Raw genomic sequence first — 17,286 nt, 5'->3', positions numbered from 1 at the left:
TCATATTTATGAAGGTTGCAGTGTCCCCAAGTCATGTAATCACCTTTTGCAATCACCTTCTTAGAAGCAAAGTCCATGGGGAAGCCAGATTCACTTTACAAACATGTTACTAACAACTGCAGAGATTCACTTAACAACCCGGACAAGAAAGATCATAAAATGGGGAAAAACTCATTTATTTATTTATTTATTTATTTTATTTCTATACCGCCCTTCTCCCGAAGGACTCAGGGCGGTATACAGCCTAATTAAAAACACAAAGACAGACAAAATTTAAAAATAATTAAGATTATTAAATAATAGGCCCAATTTATAAAACCCCAAATTTAAAATCCCATTTAAAACCAATTAAAATCTTTACATTGATAGCCCAACCTGGCGGAACAACATGGTTTTGAGGGCACAGTGAAATACACAGAGATCAGAGATTTTACGAATTTCTGGGGGCAGTTCATTCCAAAGGGCAGGGGCTCCCACAGAGAAGGCCCTCCCCCTGGGTGTCGCCAGCCGACATAATTTGGCCGATGGCACCCTGAGGAGACCCTCTCTGTGGGAGCGAACTGGCCGGTGGGAGGCTACTGGTGGTAGAAGACGGTCTCGAAGGTATCCGGGTCCAATGCCATGGAGCGCTTTAAAGGTGGTAACCAACACCTTGAATCGCACCCGGAAGACCACTGGGACCCAGTGCAGCTCGCGCAGGAGGGGTGTCACGTGGGCACAATGAGTTGCACCCATAACCACCCGCACAGCCGCATTCTGGACCAGTTGGAGCCTTAATAACTTAATAACTATTACTTAGCAACAGAAATGTTGGGCTCAGTTGTGATCATAAGCATCTCTGTATTAACAGGGATAGAGCTAATTTAGCTTCCTGGGGAGGTGGGGGTGGGTGGGTGGGTTAGAGACTGTTCCCTAAGGCAGGCATCAATGATTAATGGGAGGGAGGCCTTATTAGAAACCAACCTGGGATTCAGCAGCTACATCCAGAGGCACTGAAGGTTTCAAATAGGGTACTGGGAATGTGAACCCACCACCACCAATGCCTCCGTTGGCTCCCACCCAAAAAGAGGAATTAGGCATTCATGGTGACAACTCAACAATAAAACCCAGGTGTTTGTTTCTTCCTTCCTTCCTTCCTTCCTTCCCTTTTCTCCCTCCCTCCTTTTTTTATCACTTCTGCCTTCCCCCTTTCCTTCCTTCTTCCTTCTTTCTTTCCTTTTTTCCTCCCTCCCTTTTTTCCTTTACTCTTCTTTTTTTCCTTCCTTCCTTCCATCCACAGAGTGTGCTTCAACTCTTCGCCACCCACCTGCCTCTCCCCATCTTATAAGACGTATAAAACATGATAACAGTGTTTCAATATTTGAGGGGCTCCTACAAAGATGAGGGGGTCCAAAGCACCAAAAGGCAAGATGAGAAATAATGGATGGAAACTAACCAAAGAGAGAAGCAACCTAGAACTAAGGAGAAATTTCCTAACGGTGAGAGCAATCAACCAATGGAATAGCTTGCCTTCAGAAGTTTTTTTTTTTAAATAAGTTTTATTAAAAATTTTCCCTTTCATCATACATATTTTAGGAACAGAGTGCTGACCCGGTCACGTCTTATACATAATCAAAATCATCATTATATCTTAGTCCTTTATCACAAATTAATCATTTCTTATTGTTCCAACTTCTGCCATATTATTTTTTTCCCATCATTTTTTATCATTTTCAATTTTATATTTGAATAACATCACTTTACGCCTTATATTTCTTCTCAATTACAATTGCTCCAATTATTTACCATCTTTCTTCATTTCCGGAAATGTCTCTCTTAATTCCTTCTTCCCAATCATTAGCGTTAAAATATTCATCCTAATTTACATTGTTATCAAAATTAATATTATTATTCTGAAGCTTGCCTTCAGAAGTTGTGGGAGCTCCATCACTGAAGTCTTTCAAAAAGAGACTGGATAACCATTTGTCCGAAATGGTATACAGTTTCTGCTTGAGTAGGGCATTGAACTAGAAGACATCCAAGATCCCTTCCAACTTCTTATATTCTATGTTCTATCTTTGCCCTTTTGGCCAGACTGCATTCCACTGAGCCTTGAGAAGCCTTTGCAAGGTTTGGAAAAACTTGCAAGGCCAGGCTGGGCATGCCTCATCATCAACAGAAGATGAAGGTCAGCTGCGGGCAGCAAAGGTGGCGGAGTGAAAAGTGGCCAAAAGAGCAGAGATAGGGGGGAAATAGGCAATTGGGGAGAGTTGAAGAACAGTAGGTGAGCATGGCAGGGTAAGAAAAGCATGAGATCTTTGCCTAACTTTGCAACCGTGACTATTCAAAGCTGCCCTAAGGGATGTGATCACGTGGTGTTTCATCTAATGACCACTTTGCTTAGCAATTCTGATCCCATTACAGTAATTAAATGAGAACTACCTGTATTATTTCTTAATGTGGGTTTTTTTTTTTTGCTGCTTAATCTTCATTCATTCTCTTTACATAACTACACCACCTCAATGTAGTCCTTATATACAAACCACATTATTCAGCACCTACTTATGCTTGACCCCTTTCCCTTATTTTACCACACACAATTCTCTAGTGCCCCATTCCCACTGCATTCAACTTCTCTTTGTATTCCTCACATCCATAAAAGCGTGTTCTTGTACATAGCTATTTTTGTTTCTTTCAACGTTCATGCCTATCAATACACCACGTATTATATATTGCTTTCCTATTAGCCTTTACACCTCAGAAAACATTTCTACCATTTCCTTATTTTTAGTAAACACATTTTATCAAGGTCCCCAAATCTCCATTTGCAACCTTGCCAGCTCTGGGCTTCCAACAAGCAAAGTCAATAGGGGAAGCTGGATTATCTTAATGACCATGAGATTCATTTGATTGGGGTGATTCATTTAACATTTGTGGAAAAATGGGTCATAAAATCAGGAATGGCTCACTTAACAACTACGTCACTTTGCAATGGAAGGTCCGCTCTCAATTGTAATCTTAAATCGAGAGCTTACCTGCATTGCCTTCACTGGAAAAGTTGGGATATATTCAGAGATGTATCTGCCTTGAAAATAGTCCATTTTGAACTATATAGCACAGTTAAATATCAGCCCAGGACTGTTTTATGACATTTTGTATTATGTCATAAACTGTTTTGATAACTTTTATATCATAAAATATTTTTATAAAATTGGCCATATTTCAATTCCATGGGAGTCATGAGTCCCAGATTTTGGAAACTTCTGTAAATTAGCCCATTTGAGGTAGCTTGGTTGAAAAATTTGCCCACTCAATGGTGGGGAATGGAAGGATTTATATTCCTTGCAGATAGCTGGTCATTTGCATTCTTTGAGAGTCCTTGAGGCAGTGGTGGGTTGCTCCCGGTTCATAAGAACCGGTAGTAAAAATGTGTAGTAGTTTGGAGAACCAGTAATAAAATTGGCTGGCCACGCCCCCGAACCGGTCCCTGCTCGCTTACCCCGCCTACTTCATCAGAGGCTTTTTTTTTTACTTTTAAAAGCATTTTTTCTATAACTTCTTTGGCCAAAAAAATGCTTTTAAAAGTTAAAAAAAAAAGCCTCTGACGATCGGGCGGCTCAGCTGGGATCGTCAGGGGCTTTTAAAAGCATTTTTTCTACCATCTCTTCAACCGAAGAGGTTGTAGGTAAAAAAATGCCTTTAAAAGCCTCTGGCGATCCCAGCTGAGTTGCCTGATCGTCAGAGGCTTCTAAAAGCTTTTTTTTCTGCAACCTCTTAAGGTTGTAGAAAAAAATGCTTTTAAAAGTTTTAAAAAGATAGTTGGCAACGCCTACCATCACATTACCCCACCACCAAGCCATGCCCACAAAATAAGGCACGCCCACAGAACCGGTAGTAAAAAATTTTACAACCCACCCCTGCCTTGAGGCCACTTGGAAATTTGTCTGTGTCCTCAGTGTCCTGCACCTGAGTAGTGCAATTGGGTGTGAAGCCATCTTGGAACTGCCCAAAGGAGTGTTGTGGAGCTGTGCTTTCTGCAGGATGGTTTTTTTGCCCTGTATCCCTTCACTGTTGAACATTGGCACAGGCTGTTGGGGATGAATGGTGAGGAAAACTCCATTATAGTCGTAAATTGAGGACTACCTGTAGGCTAGTTTTTCCCTCTTAATCTGCCCTATTGTGTGTGATTTAAAAATTTTCTCTTCAGTATATTATGTCTCAGGCAAACTATGTCTTATTCAGACTTGTCATTTTTCCTGAAGAAAGCAAACACAGGATCATTGCAATGGAAAAACCTTAGGTCAGCAAGTTTCTCTTTCACAGTTGGCCTCCAATTTTTCCTCTTTGAAAAACATTATGCCAAACTTCTGAATAATGCTAAAGTTAATTGAGGACATCCTTTTAATGAACTAATGTATTTCCAAGTCCATCAATCTATAAATCTACAGTTAGATAGCATTTCTTAGCACGTAACTCGATAGTTCAGACTATAAAATAATACATTTTTCAGATTTGTGCCAATGCAGAAATAACTCTCAGGCAGCTTTGACGGTTTAGACAATCACAATGTCTAGCCGTGAATGCATATCTTTAAAATTGCAGCAGGTTTGATCATCTTAACTTCAACTTTTATTCTGTTCACAGGAGTTTATATTGTTTTTATAGTATTTTCCTGTGGTGTAGTTTCTTAAACCCCCTCCCCCTGGAGAGTTCTGTATTTAGGATGAGCAGATATATCCATTGCCTAAACAAATAATGCACCAACTTCAATCCTTTTCCAGATGGCCAGATTTTGAAAAGGTAATCCACACCTTGATTCTGCTTTGATTGTGGTAATATGCAGTTTGGGGGTCTATCCGTGCAAAATTATAATTGGTACAAAACATGACAAGTTTGTGACCAGGATGGACTCTGTGTTAAAAAGCAGTGGTGAAATCTAAAATTTGTTACTAGCAGGTTAGGTGAAAACTGAAACTGAAATCTGTATGCTCTGTGCTGCAACACGTATCACAGGCCAATGGAGTATACGAGAGAGGGAGCTAAGCAGAATAAAGGGAATAATTGTGGGAAAACAAATAATTATCTTCAAGGGAAATGAGGTGAGGTGGAGAAGAACAAATGAAAGGAATCTCCACCTGGGAATCAGGGGATCTATTTTCTAGTTCACCTAGGAAATAAGAAATTTAATAAAAGATTATCAAAAGAACCTACAACCCGGAAACAAAATGGGGACAAGGGAGCAATTAAAGGAAGACAACTGTATAATCTTTTGTGGAGGGAATAAGAATTATAGGAGATTATGATAAATAAAGAAAGGGAATGCAGTGAAACTGAGCACAGGTCACTAGATGAAATGATAGTTTCATCTAGAATGTTTTTTTTTTTTAAAAACTAGATATAACCCAAAAAGTTGTGGATGTTTGATGGTCCTGAAAGTAACCATGCCTAGCATTTCCACTTAGATGAGGATGGGAGGAATTACAACATTCTTCCTACTTGTGGGCTTCTTCCCCAGAGACATCTCCTTGGCTACTGTGGGACCAGCATGCTGAACAGGCCTGGTCTTTCCTCTTACCCAGTAAGCCTCCTTTAACTTCCCGCGACAAAAATGTAGGCAGACGACAGCCAGGACCTCCCAGAAAGAGGAAAATAGGAAATATGAGGAAAAACAAGACAGGGCAGAAAAGATAATGCTGCAGGGGACATGATCACATAATGAGATAAAGGGACATCTCTGCTGCATAGCAACTGGCTTCACACAACACAAAATACCTGGAGATGATTTATAGCAGTAGTCCAATAAATAAGAATGTTTTAACTCGATTAGGACCACCGTATTTTTCAATAGAAGAGAATATCTGTAGCTGAGGGTTGAACTATGGACTCCTTGGTGTTCCCTGAGCTTGGTTGATTGCTTGCAGATGTTTCATCACTCAACTTTATTATCTTTTTATTATTTTATAAATATCTTCTCAAGGCAGCAAACATACCTAATACTCCTTTCTCCTCCTATTTTCCCCACAGTAACAATCCGGTGAGGTAGGTTCGCCTGGACCAAAGTCACCCTGCTGGCATTCATGCCTAAGGCAGGACTAGAGGCCCAGTCCCCTGGTTTCTGGCCATTTGCCTTAACCACTAGACCAGACTGGCTCTGTATATATACCGTATTTTCCCGAAAATAAGACCCTGCCTTATATTTTTTTGAACCCCGAAATAAGCGCTTGGCCTTATTGTCATGTGCTCAAAAGCCCGATTGGGCTTATTATCAGGGGATGTCTTATTTTGGGGGTAACAGGGTAGAATCTACTGGATATAACCAGGGAGCAAACCCTACACTTATTACCACTTGATGATGTTACCTAGCTGGGTAAAGTAACATCTACAAGCAAACAACCAAGCTCAGAGGACACCATGAGCTCTGCAACTATTACTTTAGGTCGGTGGTTCTCAACCTGTGGTCCACGGACCCCTGAGGAGTCTCGATGTCATCACAGGAGGTCCACAAAGGCTTGAAGAAATGTTATGATTTAAACCTTAAGTCGTGGAGGTCCGTGGCCACAAAAGGTATTTAAAGGTGGTTCGTGGTGAAGGAAAGATTGAGAGCCACTACTTTGGGTTACAAAAATAGGCCCAACCACTAGACAGCAGCAAAGAGTTGGGTTAATTTAGCAAGGGTGTTCAAAATTTTGTGTGAAAGCAACCTGTAGTTCTCCAGATGTTCACACTAGTGAGGGTTGCTGGGAATTATCATTCAGCAACAAATGTGACTGCACTAAAAGGTGAGGGGGAATCACCTTTATAAGGCAAAACAAGGGATGGGGAAGAGCCGAGGACCATCACAGAGCACTAAAAGGAGGAAAAACCTTTCTAGGGGCAGACAGAACAACTACGGGGTGGAAGGAAAACCCAAAGGCTCTCAAGTCACTTTTTAAGATGTGATGGACTACACCTCCCATTGTTACCAGCCTGACAGATCCCTACACAGGCAGATCTGGAGTTCATCCTACCATCAACAGATGGACACAGAAAGAGAAGAATATGGAACTATGCGTCTGGGGAAGATTTATTATTTATTTATTTATTATTCGAATTTCTATACTGCCCTTCTCCTTTCGGACTCAGGGCGGTGAACAGCCAGAATAAAAAACATTTATACATAAGTACGATTAAAAAATAGATTTAAAATAATTAAATTTGGCCCATAGTTTAAAATTTATCAATTTAAAATCCATATCAAAATTTAAAACCAACCATAAAATCATAAAATCAAGAGAGACCGGCTAACTGAAAGAGATGAGTTTTTAGGGCCCGACGAAAGGTCCGGAGGTCGGAGATCACTCGTATCTCTGGGGGTAGATTGTTCCAAAGGGTAGATGATCCACCCTCACCCAGGATTACATTACATTACCCAGGATTACATTGCCCACGTTCACACAACCTAAGTAACCAGGTCAGCAGCCATCATGCATTTGCACAGCGCCCTATCCTTCATTTAGCTTTAATTAGGCTGGGCTCTCTCTTAGTTCAGCCTGGAGGGCACAGCCAGCAGGTGGGTACGGTTCCTTATCCTGTGCAAAGGTAGAAAACGGGCTAATGCGGTAACCTGGTTAATTAAACCTGACATGCCAATACAATACATTGGGGTGTATCCCCCCCCCCATACACTCCGACAGCCTCCTGGCAAGAGCCCCGCCCAGTTTCCAGAGGTGGGTCAGAAATCCGAGAAGCGCAATCAAAATAAAAATGCAAAGCAGCTGCGGGGCGGGGGAAGCACCCGGGCGCGGGAGAAAGAGGGCACCGCGTCGTCCTCTGGGCAGCGAGAAGCCACGGAGGGCTCTCCGTCGTGGGTGGGGGGGGTGCGTGGGGCCCCGTGTGGGGCAGAGCTGGGGGTGGGGGTGGGAGAAGGTGCGCCCTCCCCTCCCCAAGGAGGTGGGACTAGAGGCGGCTGGGTGGTGGAGTGGGGAGAGGCAGGAGGGGATTCGTCCTCACCTGCTGAGGCTGCTGCCGCTCGGCGTGGACGGTCGCTCGGCGAAGGTTTCGGCCCCGCCGGGCTCCGCCATCTTCCCGCCGCCTTCCGCTTGCTGTGGAGGCCGCCCCAGCCGGGGCTCGGCCGAAGTGGGACGCCGGGAAGGGGAAGGGCAGGGCCGGACAGGGCGCGGGAGAGAGACGGACCAGAGGGCGCTCGGCGCGTCCCCAAGCGCAGGGCGCGCGAGCGTCCGGAGAGGAGAAGCTTCCCGCGCGCGCAAAACCAAAAAGGGGAGAAAAAACAAAACAAAAAACCCCACGGAAAGCGAGGGGGGGGGAGGAAGCGCCCTCTATATTCGAAGAAAGAAAGAATAAAGCTTGAGGAATTGGTTTATTATGACTATTTTTGGGGGGGGGGGGAAGCGGAGTGAAAATAAGGCGTCCTGGCAGGGCGAGAGGGCGCCAAAGGGGGGCCTCGGTTGCGCTTTCTGCAGCGCCCTCGAAAGGGCAGCGCTGCGCCTCACCGGGGGCTCCTTGAGCCTCTCGGAAGGCGTAGACCCCCCGCTCCCCTCCCCCGACTGCGTTCACACGGCGCCTGCTTTGGTTGGGTTTGCACCAAATCCTGGCAAGCGCATTGGTGGATTTCGCCCCGGAGAAGCCACTTCGGCCTTAGCCGGTGTTAAAAAGACTGGAGGGGGGGGACGGGTGGGTTCTCAACCTATTTTCCAAAGCGCCAATAGGCAAGACGAGAAAGAATGGATGGAAACTAATCCAGGAGAGAAACAGCCTGGAATTGAGGAGAAATTTCCTGAGCAATCCATCAATGGAATAGCTTGCCTTCTGAAGTTGTGGGGTGCTCCATCGCTGGAGCCTTTTAAAAAGAGCCTGGACAACCATTCACTATTCCTATTCGAGCCAAGGGGTTGGACTAGAAGACCTCCAGGGTCCCTTCCATCTCTATTATTCAATGTTCTAACCCTGATCGAATTTACTCTCCAACTGCTGTTAGTCTTTCATGGATATGGGGTAGGCGAGGTGTGTGTGAAGGCTGACGCAAGGGCTGTTCCTTGCGTCAGGGGAATTCAGACCCCACACCTGTCTAGGCTGCTTTTCGTTCCCTGCCCTGTGTACTGTAAGAATTTTGAATTGAGGAGTTGTGTCCTTTGGAGTGGTGATAATTAGCGCCTAAGAGAATTTATTTTATTTTTATTTTATTGAATTTGTATAACGCCCTACTCCCGAAGGACTCAGGGCAGTGAACAGCCATAGAATAAAACGTATAGATACAAAATTTAAAATATAAAACGAATTAAATAATTTGGCTGAACAAATTTAAAACCCCAATAATTTAAAACCAAATTTAAAATTTCCATTTAAAAAGGGGAAAGAAAAGGAATTTTCCCCTCATAAAATGTGAGGACTGACCGAATTGAAAAAGAGTGCAACTAGGGAAACGTTATATATTTCAGTGCTGCATTGAACAGATAGAGGTACTCCTCAACTTACAACAATTCATTTAGTGACCGAAGTTACAATGGTATTGAAAAAAGTGACTTATGACTGGGTTTTTTTTTACACTTAGGACTGTTGCAGCACCCCCATGGTCACATAATCAAAATTTGGATGCTTGGCAACTGGCTGATATTTATGACGTTTGCCATGTTCTGGGATCGGGCGATTACTTTTTGTGACCTGATAAAGTCAGTGGGGAAGCCAGGTTCACTTAACAACCGTGTTAACTAACTGAACTGCAGCGATTCACTTTACAACCGTGGCATAAAATGGGGCAAGACTCACTTAGCAATGGAAATTGTCTCACTTAGCTATGGAAATGTTGGGTTCAAGTATGGTCGTAAATCAAGGACAATCTGTAAATAAACAAGGACACAGATATTCTGTGCATGTTGTTCCCATGGTGAGCCTGCACATCTGGCAATATTTCTTCCGCTCGGGCCACCGAGCTGGGCAACTTCAGGGGAAAAAGAATTATGTCTACAGTACATCGAGTATTTTTGACGCAGGTCTGGGGATTACAGGAACAATTTGGGAGGAATCAAGAGAATGTTACTTAGGGTTGAACTGTGCGGTCCATTACGTTCTCTGAGCTTGGTGGTTTTCTCGCAGATGTTTCATTATCCTAGTCTGCAACGAAAACAACCAAGGTCAGAGCACCAAGGACCCCACAGATAAGAGGAATGTCTTGCCCTTATTTTATCGTTAATTCATTAAAGCTTCTGAATCCTTGGATGACTGGCCATTTGTGGTTGAGTAGCTCAGGCAGACATGCCAATTAACACCCTAAATCAGGGGTCTCCAACCTTGGCAACTTTAAGCCTGGTGGACTTCAACTCCCAGAATTCCCCAGCCAGCAAAGCTGGGAATTCTGGGAGTTGAAGTCCTCCAGGCTTAAAGTTGCCAAGGTTGGAAACCCCTGCCCTAAATGGAGAATTGAATCAGGTATCCAGGCATCCCTTTAGATACTTGGGAGCCACATCATCACATTTAATAACTGGTAGTCCTTGACTTATGACCGCAATTGAAACCAGAATTTCCATTTCTAAGCAAAGCAGTTGTTGAGTGGATTGCATCTGATTTTACGGTCTTCTGCCATGGTTGCTAAGCGAATCATGCAGGAGTTAGGCGACAGCAATCCTCATAAATATACTCCAGTTGCCAAACACCCAAATTTTGACCATATACTTTTCAGATGGCTGCACTAGTTATTAAATGTTGTTAAGTCAAAAAGTGACTGTAATGGGATTTCAGATTTTGTTTTTGTTTTTTTCAAACCAATTAATTAAAAAAAAACTAGAAACACCTGATCCCCAGGGACTTAAAGCAATAGCACTAAGATTTATATACCGCTTCACAGTAGTTTACAGGGCACACTAAATAGTTTACAGAGTTGCCCCTAACAATCTTTTTACCGACCTCGGAAGAATGGAAGGCCGAGTCAACCTTGAGCCAGTCAGAATCAAACTGCTGGCAGTGAGCTGAATTAGCCTGCAATACTGCATTCTGATAACTGCGCCACCACGACTTATCTGCAGGTCTACCCTCTTACATCTACCCATCTTATCAGGAGGGATATAGTACAGATCCCATCTATTAAGGAGTTCCATTGACCCTTAAGATGGACTTTTTCCGCTGTGACTCCCACCCTCTAGAACAGACATGGGCATTGTATGGCCCATGGGCCACATATGGCTCTTTGGCTGTGCCTGTCTGTCATTGAAGACATAAACTAATGGATTATAAACAGATTGGTTGGCAATTGGCATGTAGTGCATTTACCCACAACCAAACAAGCCATGTTATTGCTTAATTTACTGTACCAACCCAGGCAAAGTAGCAAACCGATCAGTGAATGGAGGTTGAACCTAGGACTTTCCAATGCTATTAGTCTTCTACTCGCCAATAATTGAGCTGCAGGTTGCAGCTCCATATTATTATCATAACACGGAGTGCTGCTTTGATATAAAACTCAAAGCATTGCTCCTTTTGCAATACTTTGTTATTTTGTTGAATCCTGTCCTGTGTGGGTTTGTGGTCTGATTATTACACAAACCAGAAGCTTGTGAGCTAATCATATTTTTCCCACAGATGGCAAGCGCTGATGAAACATAAACATGTGCCAATGATGCTACAATGGGCTCTGGGATACAGCGGACAGTTTTTAAGTCAGCATAACTCTCAACAGTTGTGGTAGGCAAATGAGAAAAGGGTTACAAGAAGTCCTTGACGTACAACTGTTTGTTTAGTGACCACTGAAAGTTACAACAGCTTTGAAAAAAAGTGACTTAGGACCATTTTTCACACTTCATGGCCATTGCAGCATCGCATGATCAAAATTCAGATGTTTGGCAATTGGCATGTATTTATGATGGTTGTATGTATTTATAATTCTATGCATGACAGAAGGAATGGGGCTTTGATCACTAGTTCATGCCCGTCATCTTGCAGCTCTTGAAAAAAAATGTTCCTGAAACATTAATTTGCATAAATATGCATTCCAGGCTGACTTTATCTAGGTCTCAGCCTTATGAATAATAGAAAAATAAAAGCACAGAGTTGGAAGGGACTCAGAATCATCCAGTCCAAGTTTCTAAATGATTCAAGATCTGAAGCATTGCAGAGGTAGGGCTACCCAGGTTCTCTTTAAGGACCTGTAATGAAGCAAGGCAGCCTATTTTACTGGTAGATAGTTCTTCCCAGTAGCCTGAATCTCTTTCCCTGTCTGCTAATATCTAGCTTGATCATCATCATCTTTTAACGACCCCATAATCCCTTGCGGAGTGGAGTCTGGGCAATTGAATGGGAGCTGAATGTTTACTGGCCGGATGCCCTTCCTGTTGCCAATGTGGGGTTTTGTTCAGATATATTCCCATCGTGCCTAGAGAGAGAAATACCTGCCTCTACCTAGGATCTAACTCACAGCCTCCTGATTGTGAGGCGAGAGCTCCACCTCTAGGCCACTGCACCACTCATATAATATCTAGCTTGATGATAGATTTAATTATGTACATCAAGTCAGTGTCAACACTTACATTAATGGGCCCTCTACAGCAGTGGTCCAGCTTGGCAGCCAGGCACGGGGGTGGGGGGGGTATGTGCGTGTGAGTAGTAGGCACACATACACACACAGCTTGATTTTGCAGTGTGCACACGTGCACCCTCCACTTGCACAAGCAGAGCTGTGTGCACGAGCACAAGTACTCTGCACTCGGGCGAGTGGAGCTTCGCGTGCATGCTTGTCCATTTTTCCTGTGACCCAGTTTCAAATAGGCCGCAGCCCCGGGGGTTGGAGACCCCCTGCTCTACAGCTTGAACTATCCTCAGCTTGACTTTGTAGACTTTTCAGGATGCATCTATTGCTGCTGTAATCAAGAACCCGAATGCTCCCATCTACTAATATCTAATCATTTTTTCTCAACCTTGGGAACGTTTATGATGTGTGGACTTCAACTCCCAGAGGTGTTGCTCAAGTGAAGAATATTCATTCATTATGTCTTCCATTACCCCATGTACAATGAGATTAAAGCCAAATGATTGATGGTAGGTGAACTCAAGGACATGGACTCCCAACAGTTGAACTAGCTCCTTGCAAATGTGTTTCCAAGTGTTTAGCAGCTCAGTTGCTATTTTTGCTCTTCTGATACTTAAAGTTAGAAAGAAATGCTAAAGTTCTTAGTTGTAGCTCTGGCTTTGTCTTATTTCAACCTTCATACAGCTAGCACGCTTTAATTATTTCACTTCACTATTTTACTATTCTGCTGCATTGTATTTTATGGTATGCTATAGTTTATAAATTGTGGTCACAACAATAAATTTGCTAAGCTGATGTTACTTCCCTTCCCTAGGTAGGTTAAGATCTTATTACACCCTAGACTAAATTTATAGACCACCCAGAATCGGGACAGAGTTGAGCAGCCTATAAATTTAAGTCTACACTGAAGTGGTTTTTAATTTGTGTTTTGGAAACCCAATCCTTGCCTTTAGTATGTTTTGTGAACCAGTCCATCACACAAATGCTCAATAGTCTTTATTTATCTTGAATAACCTGGATGGACTCCATTTCAGTAGTGATGGGCACACCTCAAGGAGCAGCCTGGAGACAGAGCCACTGGAGGAAATGGCCTCTCAGTGGTTGCTAAGAGTCCACACTGACCTGATGGTGCATAAATCACTGTTTGATTAGTCATCTGGACAGGTGACTCCCAAGAGTTTGCAACTGTACGGGCACGTAACCATGATTTCTTACATACATAGTAATTTCTTCTCATAGCTTCTGTTGCAAGCATAAAATGCCTCCCCCCCCTCACAAACACATACCCCGTGTTTATTCATTACACACAAATATGGGATTGGCTGTTCTGTGCTGGTCTCACAATGTGCAGGCGTCAAAGTGAGTCTAAAAACAAGGCAGTCACACGAATCCCCATCTGACAGCAAACAAATGCCAGAAGTGGGGAGGGGGGGGGAAAGGGGGATCTCTCTCATTTGTTTTGTTTTGTTGTTCCCCATTCCTGATGGCGTTTGAATAAAACAGTTGCTGCTGTGTGTGGGTGCTCCTTTGGCTGGGCTGAAGCTTATACAGCTAATATACCGCAGCAGGTTGTTCTCTGTGGGTAGTTTTTGCAAAGAGAGTGTCAGTGTGACATACAAGTAATCCTTGATTTACAACCATTCATTTAGTGACTTAGAGCAAGTAAGATGATCAAAGGCCTGGAATTGAGGAGAAACTTCCAAACAGTGAGGACAATTAACCAGTGGAATAGCTTGCCTTCAGAAGTTGTAAGGCAGTGATGGCTGCTCTGCCCCAGCTCCGGATTTCCGAGGATATTGACACACACCAACGGTCCTTATCAAATTTATTAAGTAGCAAGAATAAACAAGACCGGCAAAGGTTGGCAACCAGCCCAGAAAGCAAGATATGATAAACCAAAATACTCTGATTATAAATATGAGTTGTTTCTAGCAAGAAACTTACTAACGGCGTGCGACTTAAATAGGCTAAGGGAGTGGCCAATTATCCTCAAGCCTTACTCTCGAGGAGACCTCCTCCTCCTGAGTAGCCACTTCTGCCTTTTGGCAGCCCTGCGTGCCTGAGCATTGAGGAGAGGTTCCTCCACTTCGCTCTCTCCACTGGAAGGAGCCTCTGGAAGTTCTGAAGGCCTCTGGCACCACATCCTCTTCAGCCTCCTCGCTGTCCAACACGAGCGCTGGCTGTGCAGGCTGCTGGTGCGACACCACACCAGCCTCCTCTTCGTTGGGATCAGCCACGATCCGTGCAGGCCGCTGGCGGGCCACAACAGATGGCGAACCTTTTCTGGACTAAGTGCCCAAAGCATGTACGTGCACCTGAACCCTCAAAAGCCCTTGCACATGCGCCCTGCTCCCCACATGCACCCCACCCCCTATGCATGTACGCACGGCCCCAGCGCATGTGCCCCAGTCCCCTGCACATACACACGCACCTCCCTTGCATGCCCATGCCCTCCATGTATGTGCGTGCCCCCCGCATGCATCCCGCACGTGTGTGCATGGCCCCCACACATGCCCCACTCCCAGTGCATGCGCGCAGAGACCCGAAGACCAGCTGGCCAGAGGGAGGCGCGCTCACATGTGCAGCAGAGCTGAACTGGGGTGACGGCTCACGTGCCCACAGAGAGGGCACTGCGTGCCACCTCTGGCACGTGTGCCATAGGTTTGCCATGACAGGTATAGGTTCTCCTGCTTGAGCGGGGGCTGGACTAGAAGACCTCCAAGGTCCCTTCCAGCTCTATTCTATACCATTCTAAGTGAAACGGCACTGAAAAAAAGTGACTTATGGCTGATCCTTACACTTACATCCATTGCAGTATCCCCACGGTCAAGTGTTCAAAATTTGGGCACTTGGCAACCGGAGTGTATTAACAATAGTTGAAGTGTCCCAGAGTCATGTGGTTGCCATTGGTGACCTTCCCATCCAGCTTCCAACAAAAAAAGTCAGTGGGGGAAGCTGGATTTGCCACACGATTCACTAACAACTGCAGTTATTTGCTTAACAACCATGGCAATTGTACTGGTGCTCCTGAACAAAAGGCAGGATGTCAATCAAAAAAACAACGGCCTGAAAATCTTATGCAAATGTTTGTCTGCTGGAAGAATTTACAATGCCAGATTTAAGCTTGGAAATTGTATGCTGTTAGGTAAATAATTTATCACTTGAAATATGAGAGTTCATTTTTAACACAGCAAACCAAAACATATCCTACAGCCGTGATGGTGAACCTATGGGACGCGTGCCACAGATGGCACACATACCCATATTGGTGGGCACGTGAGCGTTGCCTTAGCTCAGCTCCAGCACGCATGTGCGTGCTGACCAGCTGATTTTTCGGCCTTCTGGGCCCAATGGAAGTCAGCAAACGGGCTGTTTCCAGCCTCCGGAGGGCCTCCGGGGAGGTGGGGAAGGCGGGGAAGGCTGTTTTTGCCCTCCCCAGGCTCCTAGAAAGGCTCTGGAGCCTGGGGAGGGCAGAAAAACGGGCCTACTGTGCCCACCATGCCATCACATGCCAAAAGCAGGGGGGAGCATGAGGGGGGGTCTCGCATGTGTGCGTGGGGGGGGCAGGGCTCATAGAATTATGAGTGTGGGCACGCATGCACGTGACCACTCCGCACTCCCCCAGCTTTTGGCACGCGATAACAAAAAGGTTAGCCATCACTGTCCTACAGTTAGTCCTCAACTTACAACAGTTCATTTAGTGACTGTTTAAAGTTGCAATGACACTGAAAAAGTGACCTATGACTGTTTTTCACATGACTATTGCAGCATCCCCATGGTCATATAATCAAAATTCAGATGCTTGGCAACTGACTCATATTTATGACGGTTGCAGTGTCTTGGGGGTCATGTGATCACCTTTTCTGACCCAACAAGCGAAGTCAATGGGAAAGCCAGATTCACTGAATGATCTAATAACTGCAGTGATCCACTTAACGACTTTGGTAAGAAAAGTTGTACAATGGGGTAAAATTCACTTAACAAATGTCTCACTTAGCAACATAAATTTTGGGCTCAATTGTGATTGTAAGTTGAGGACTAACCGTATTGCTTTTCTTATGTTTAAATGGAGATTGCATCTTGAGCCTTCCAGGCACTTAGGATTCCTATCCATGGACATCCCGGGGTACCAAAATTTCCAAGCCACTGGATGTGGTGAAGATTCATTATCTTGCATTTCGAATCCGGATGTCAGCTCTACAGGTATAGTTCTTGACTTACAACCATTCATTTAAAGACCATTTGAAGTTACAGCAGCACTGAAAAAAGTGACTTACCACCAGTCCTCACACAACCATTGCAGCATCCCCACAGACATGTGATCAGAATTTGGGTGCTTGGCAACTGGTATGTATTTATGATGGTTGGAGCATCCCAGGGTCATGTGATTTGCAACCTTCCAACAAGTAAAGTCCACGAGGAAAGCCAAATTTTCTTACCAACCGCACAATTGACTTAACATGTGCAGTGATTCATTTAACAACTATGGCAAAAAAGATCATAAAATTGGATGTGACTCACTTAAAGAACCGTGGTGGTGCAGTGGTTAGAATGCAGTATTGCAGGCTAATTCTGCCCATTGCCAGCAGTTCGATCCTGACCGGCTCAAGGTTGACTCAGCCTTCCATCCTTCTGAGGTCAGTAAAATGAGGACCCAGATTGTTGGGGGCAATAGGCTGACTCTGTAAATCACTTAGAGAGAGGATCTGTAAAGCACCGTGAAGTGGTATATAAGTGCTATTGCTGTTTTCCTTCCTTCCTTCCTTCCTTCCTTCCTTCCTTCCTTCCTTCCTTCC

General features: G+C 44.3%; 1 protein-coding gene across 3 annotated transcripts in view; it reads right to left on the bottom strand.

Moving 5' to 3' along the window:
- Positions 1-8,467, bottom strand: part of KLHL26 (kelch like family member 26) — a 29,346-nt gene extending 20,879 nt beyond the window's left edge. The window contains exon 1 of one of the 3 annotated variants that reach the window (XM_034422620.3): positions 7,969-8,467. In XM_034422620.3, coding sequence (XP_034278511.1) covers positions 7,969-8,039 — 71 coding nt within the window. In that variant the 5' untranslated portion in view covers positions 8,040-8,467. Of the gene's footprint in view, positions 1-3,894; positions 4,124-5,554; positions 5,657-7,968 lie in introns of those variants that run through there. The other 2 variants (XM_034422621.3, XM_034422618.3) reach the window with 2 other exon arrangements.
- Between the last annotated feature and the right edge of the window lie 8,819 nt (positions 8,468-17,286).

This window comes from Pantherophis guttatus, chromosome 1, assembly GCF_059756535.1.
Source record: "Pantherophis guttatus breed Tessera chromosome 1, ASM5975653v1, whole genome shotgun sequence".
Lineage (NCBI taxonomy): Eukaryota > Metazoa > Chordata > Lepidosauria > Squamata > Colubridae > Pantherophis > Pantherophis guttatus.
Note: the sequence above shows the minus strand (reverse complement) of the source record. Positions and strands in the feature narration are given on the sequence as shown.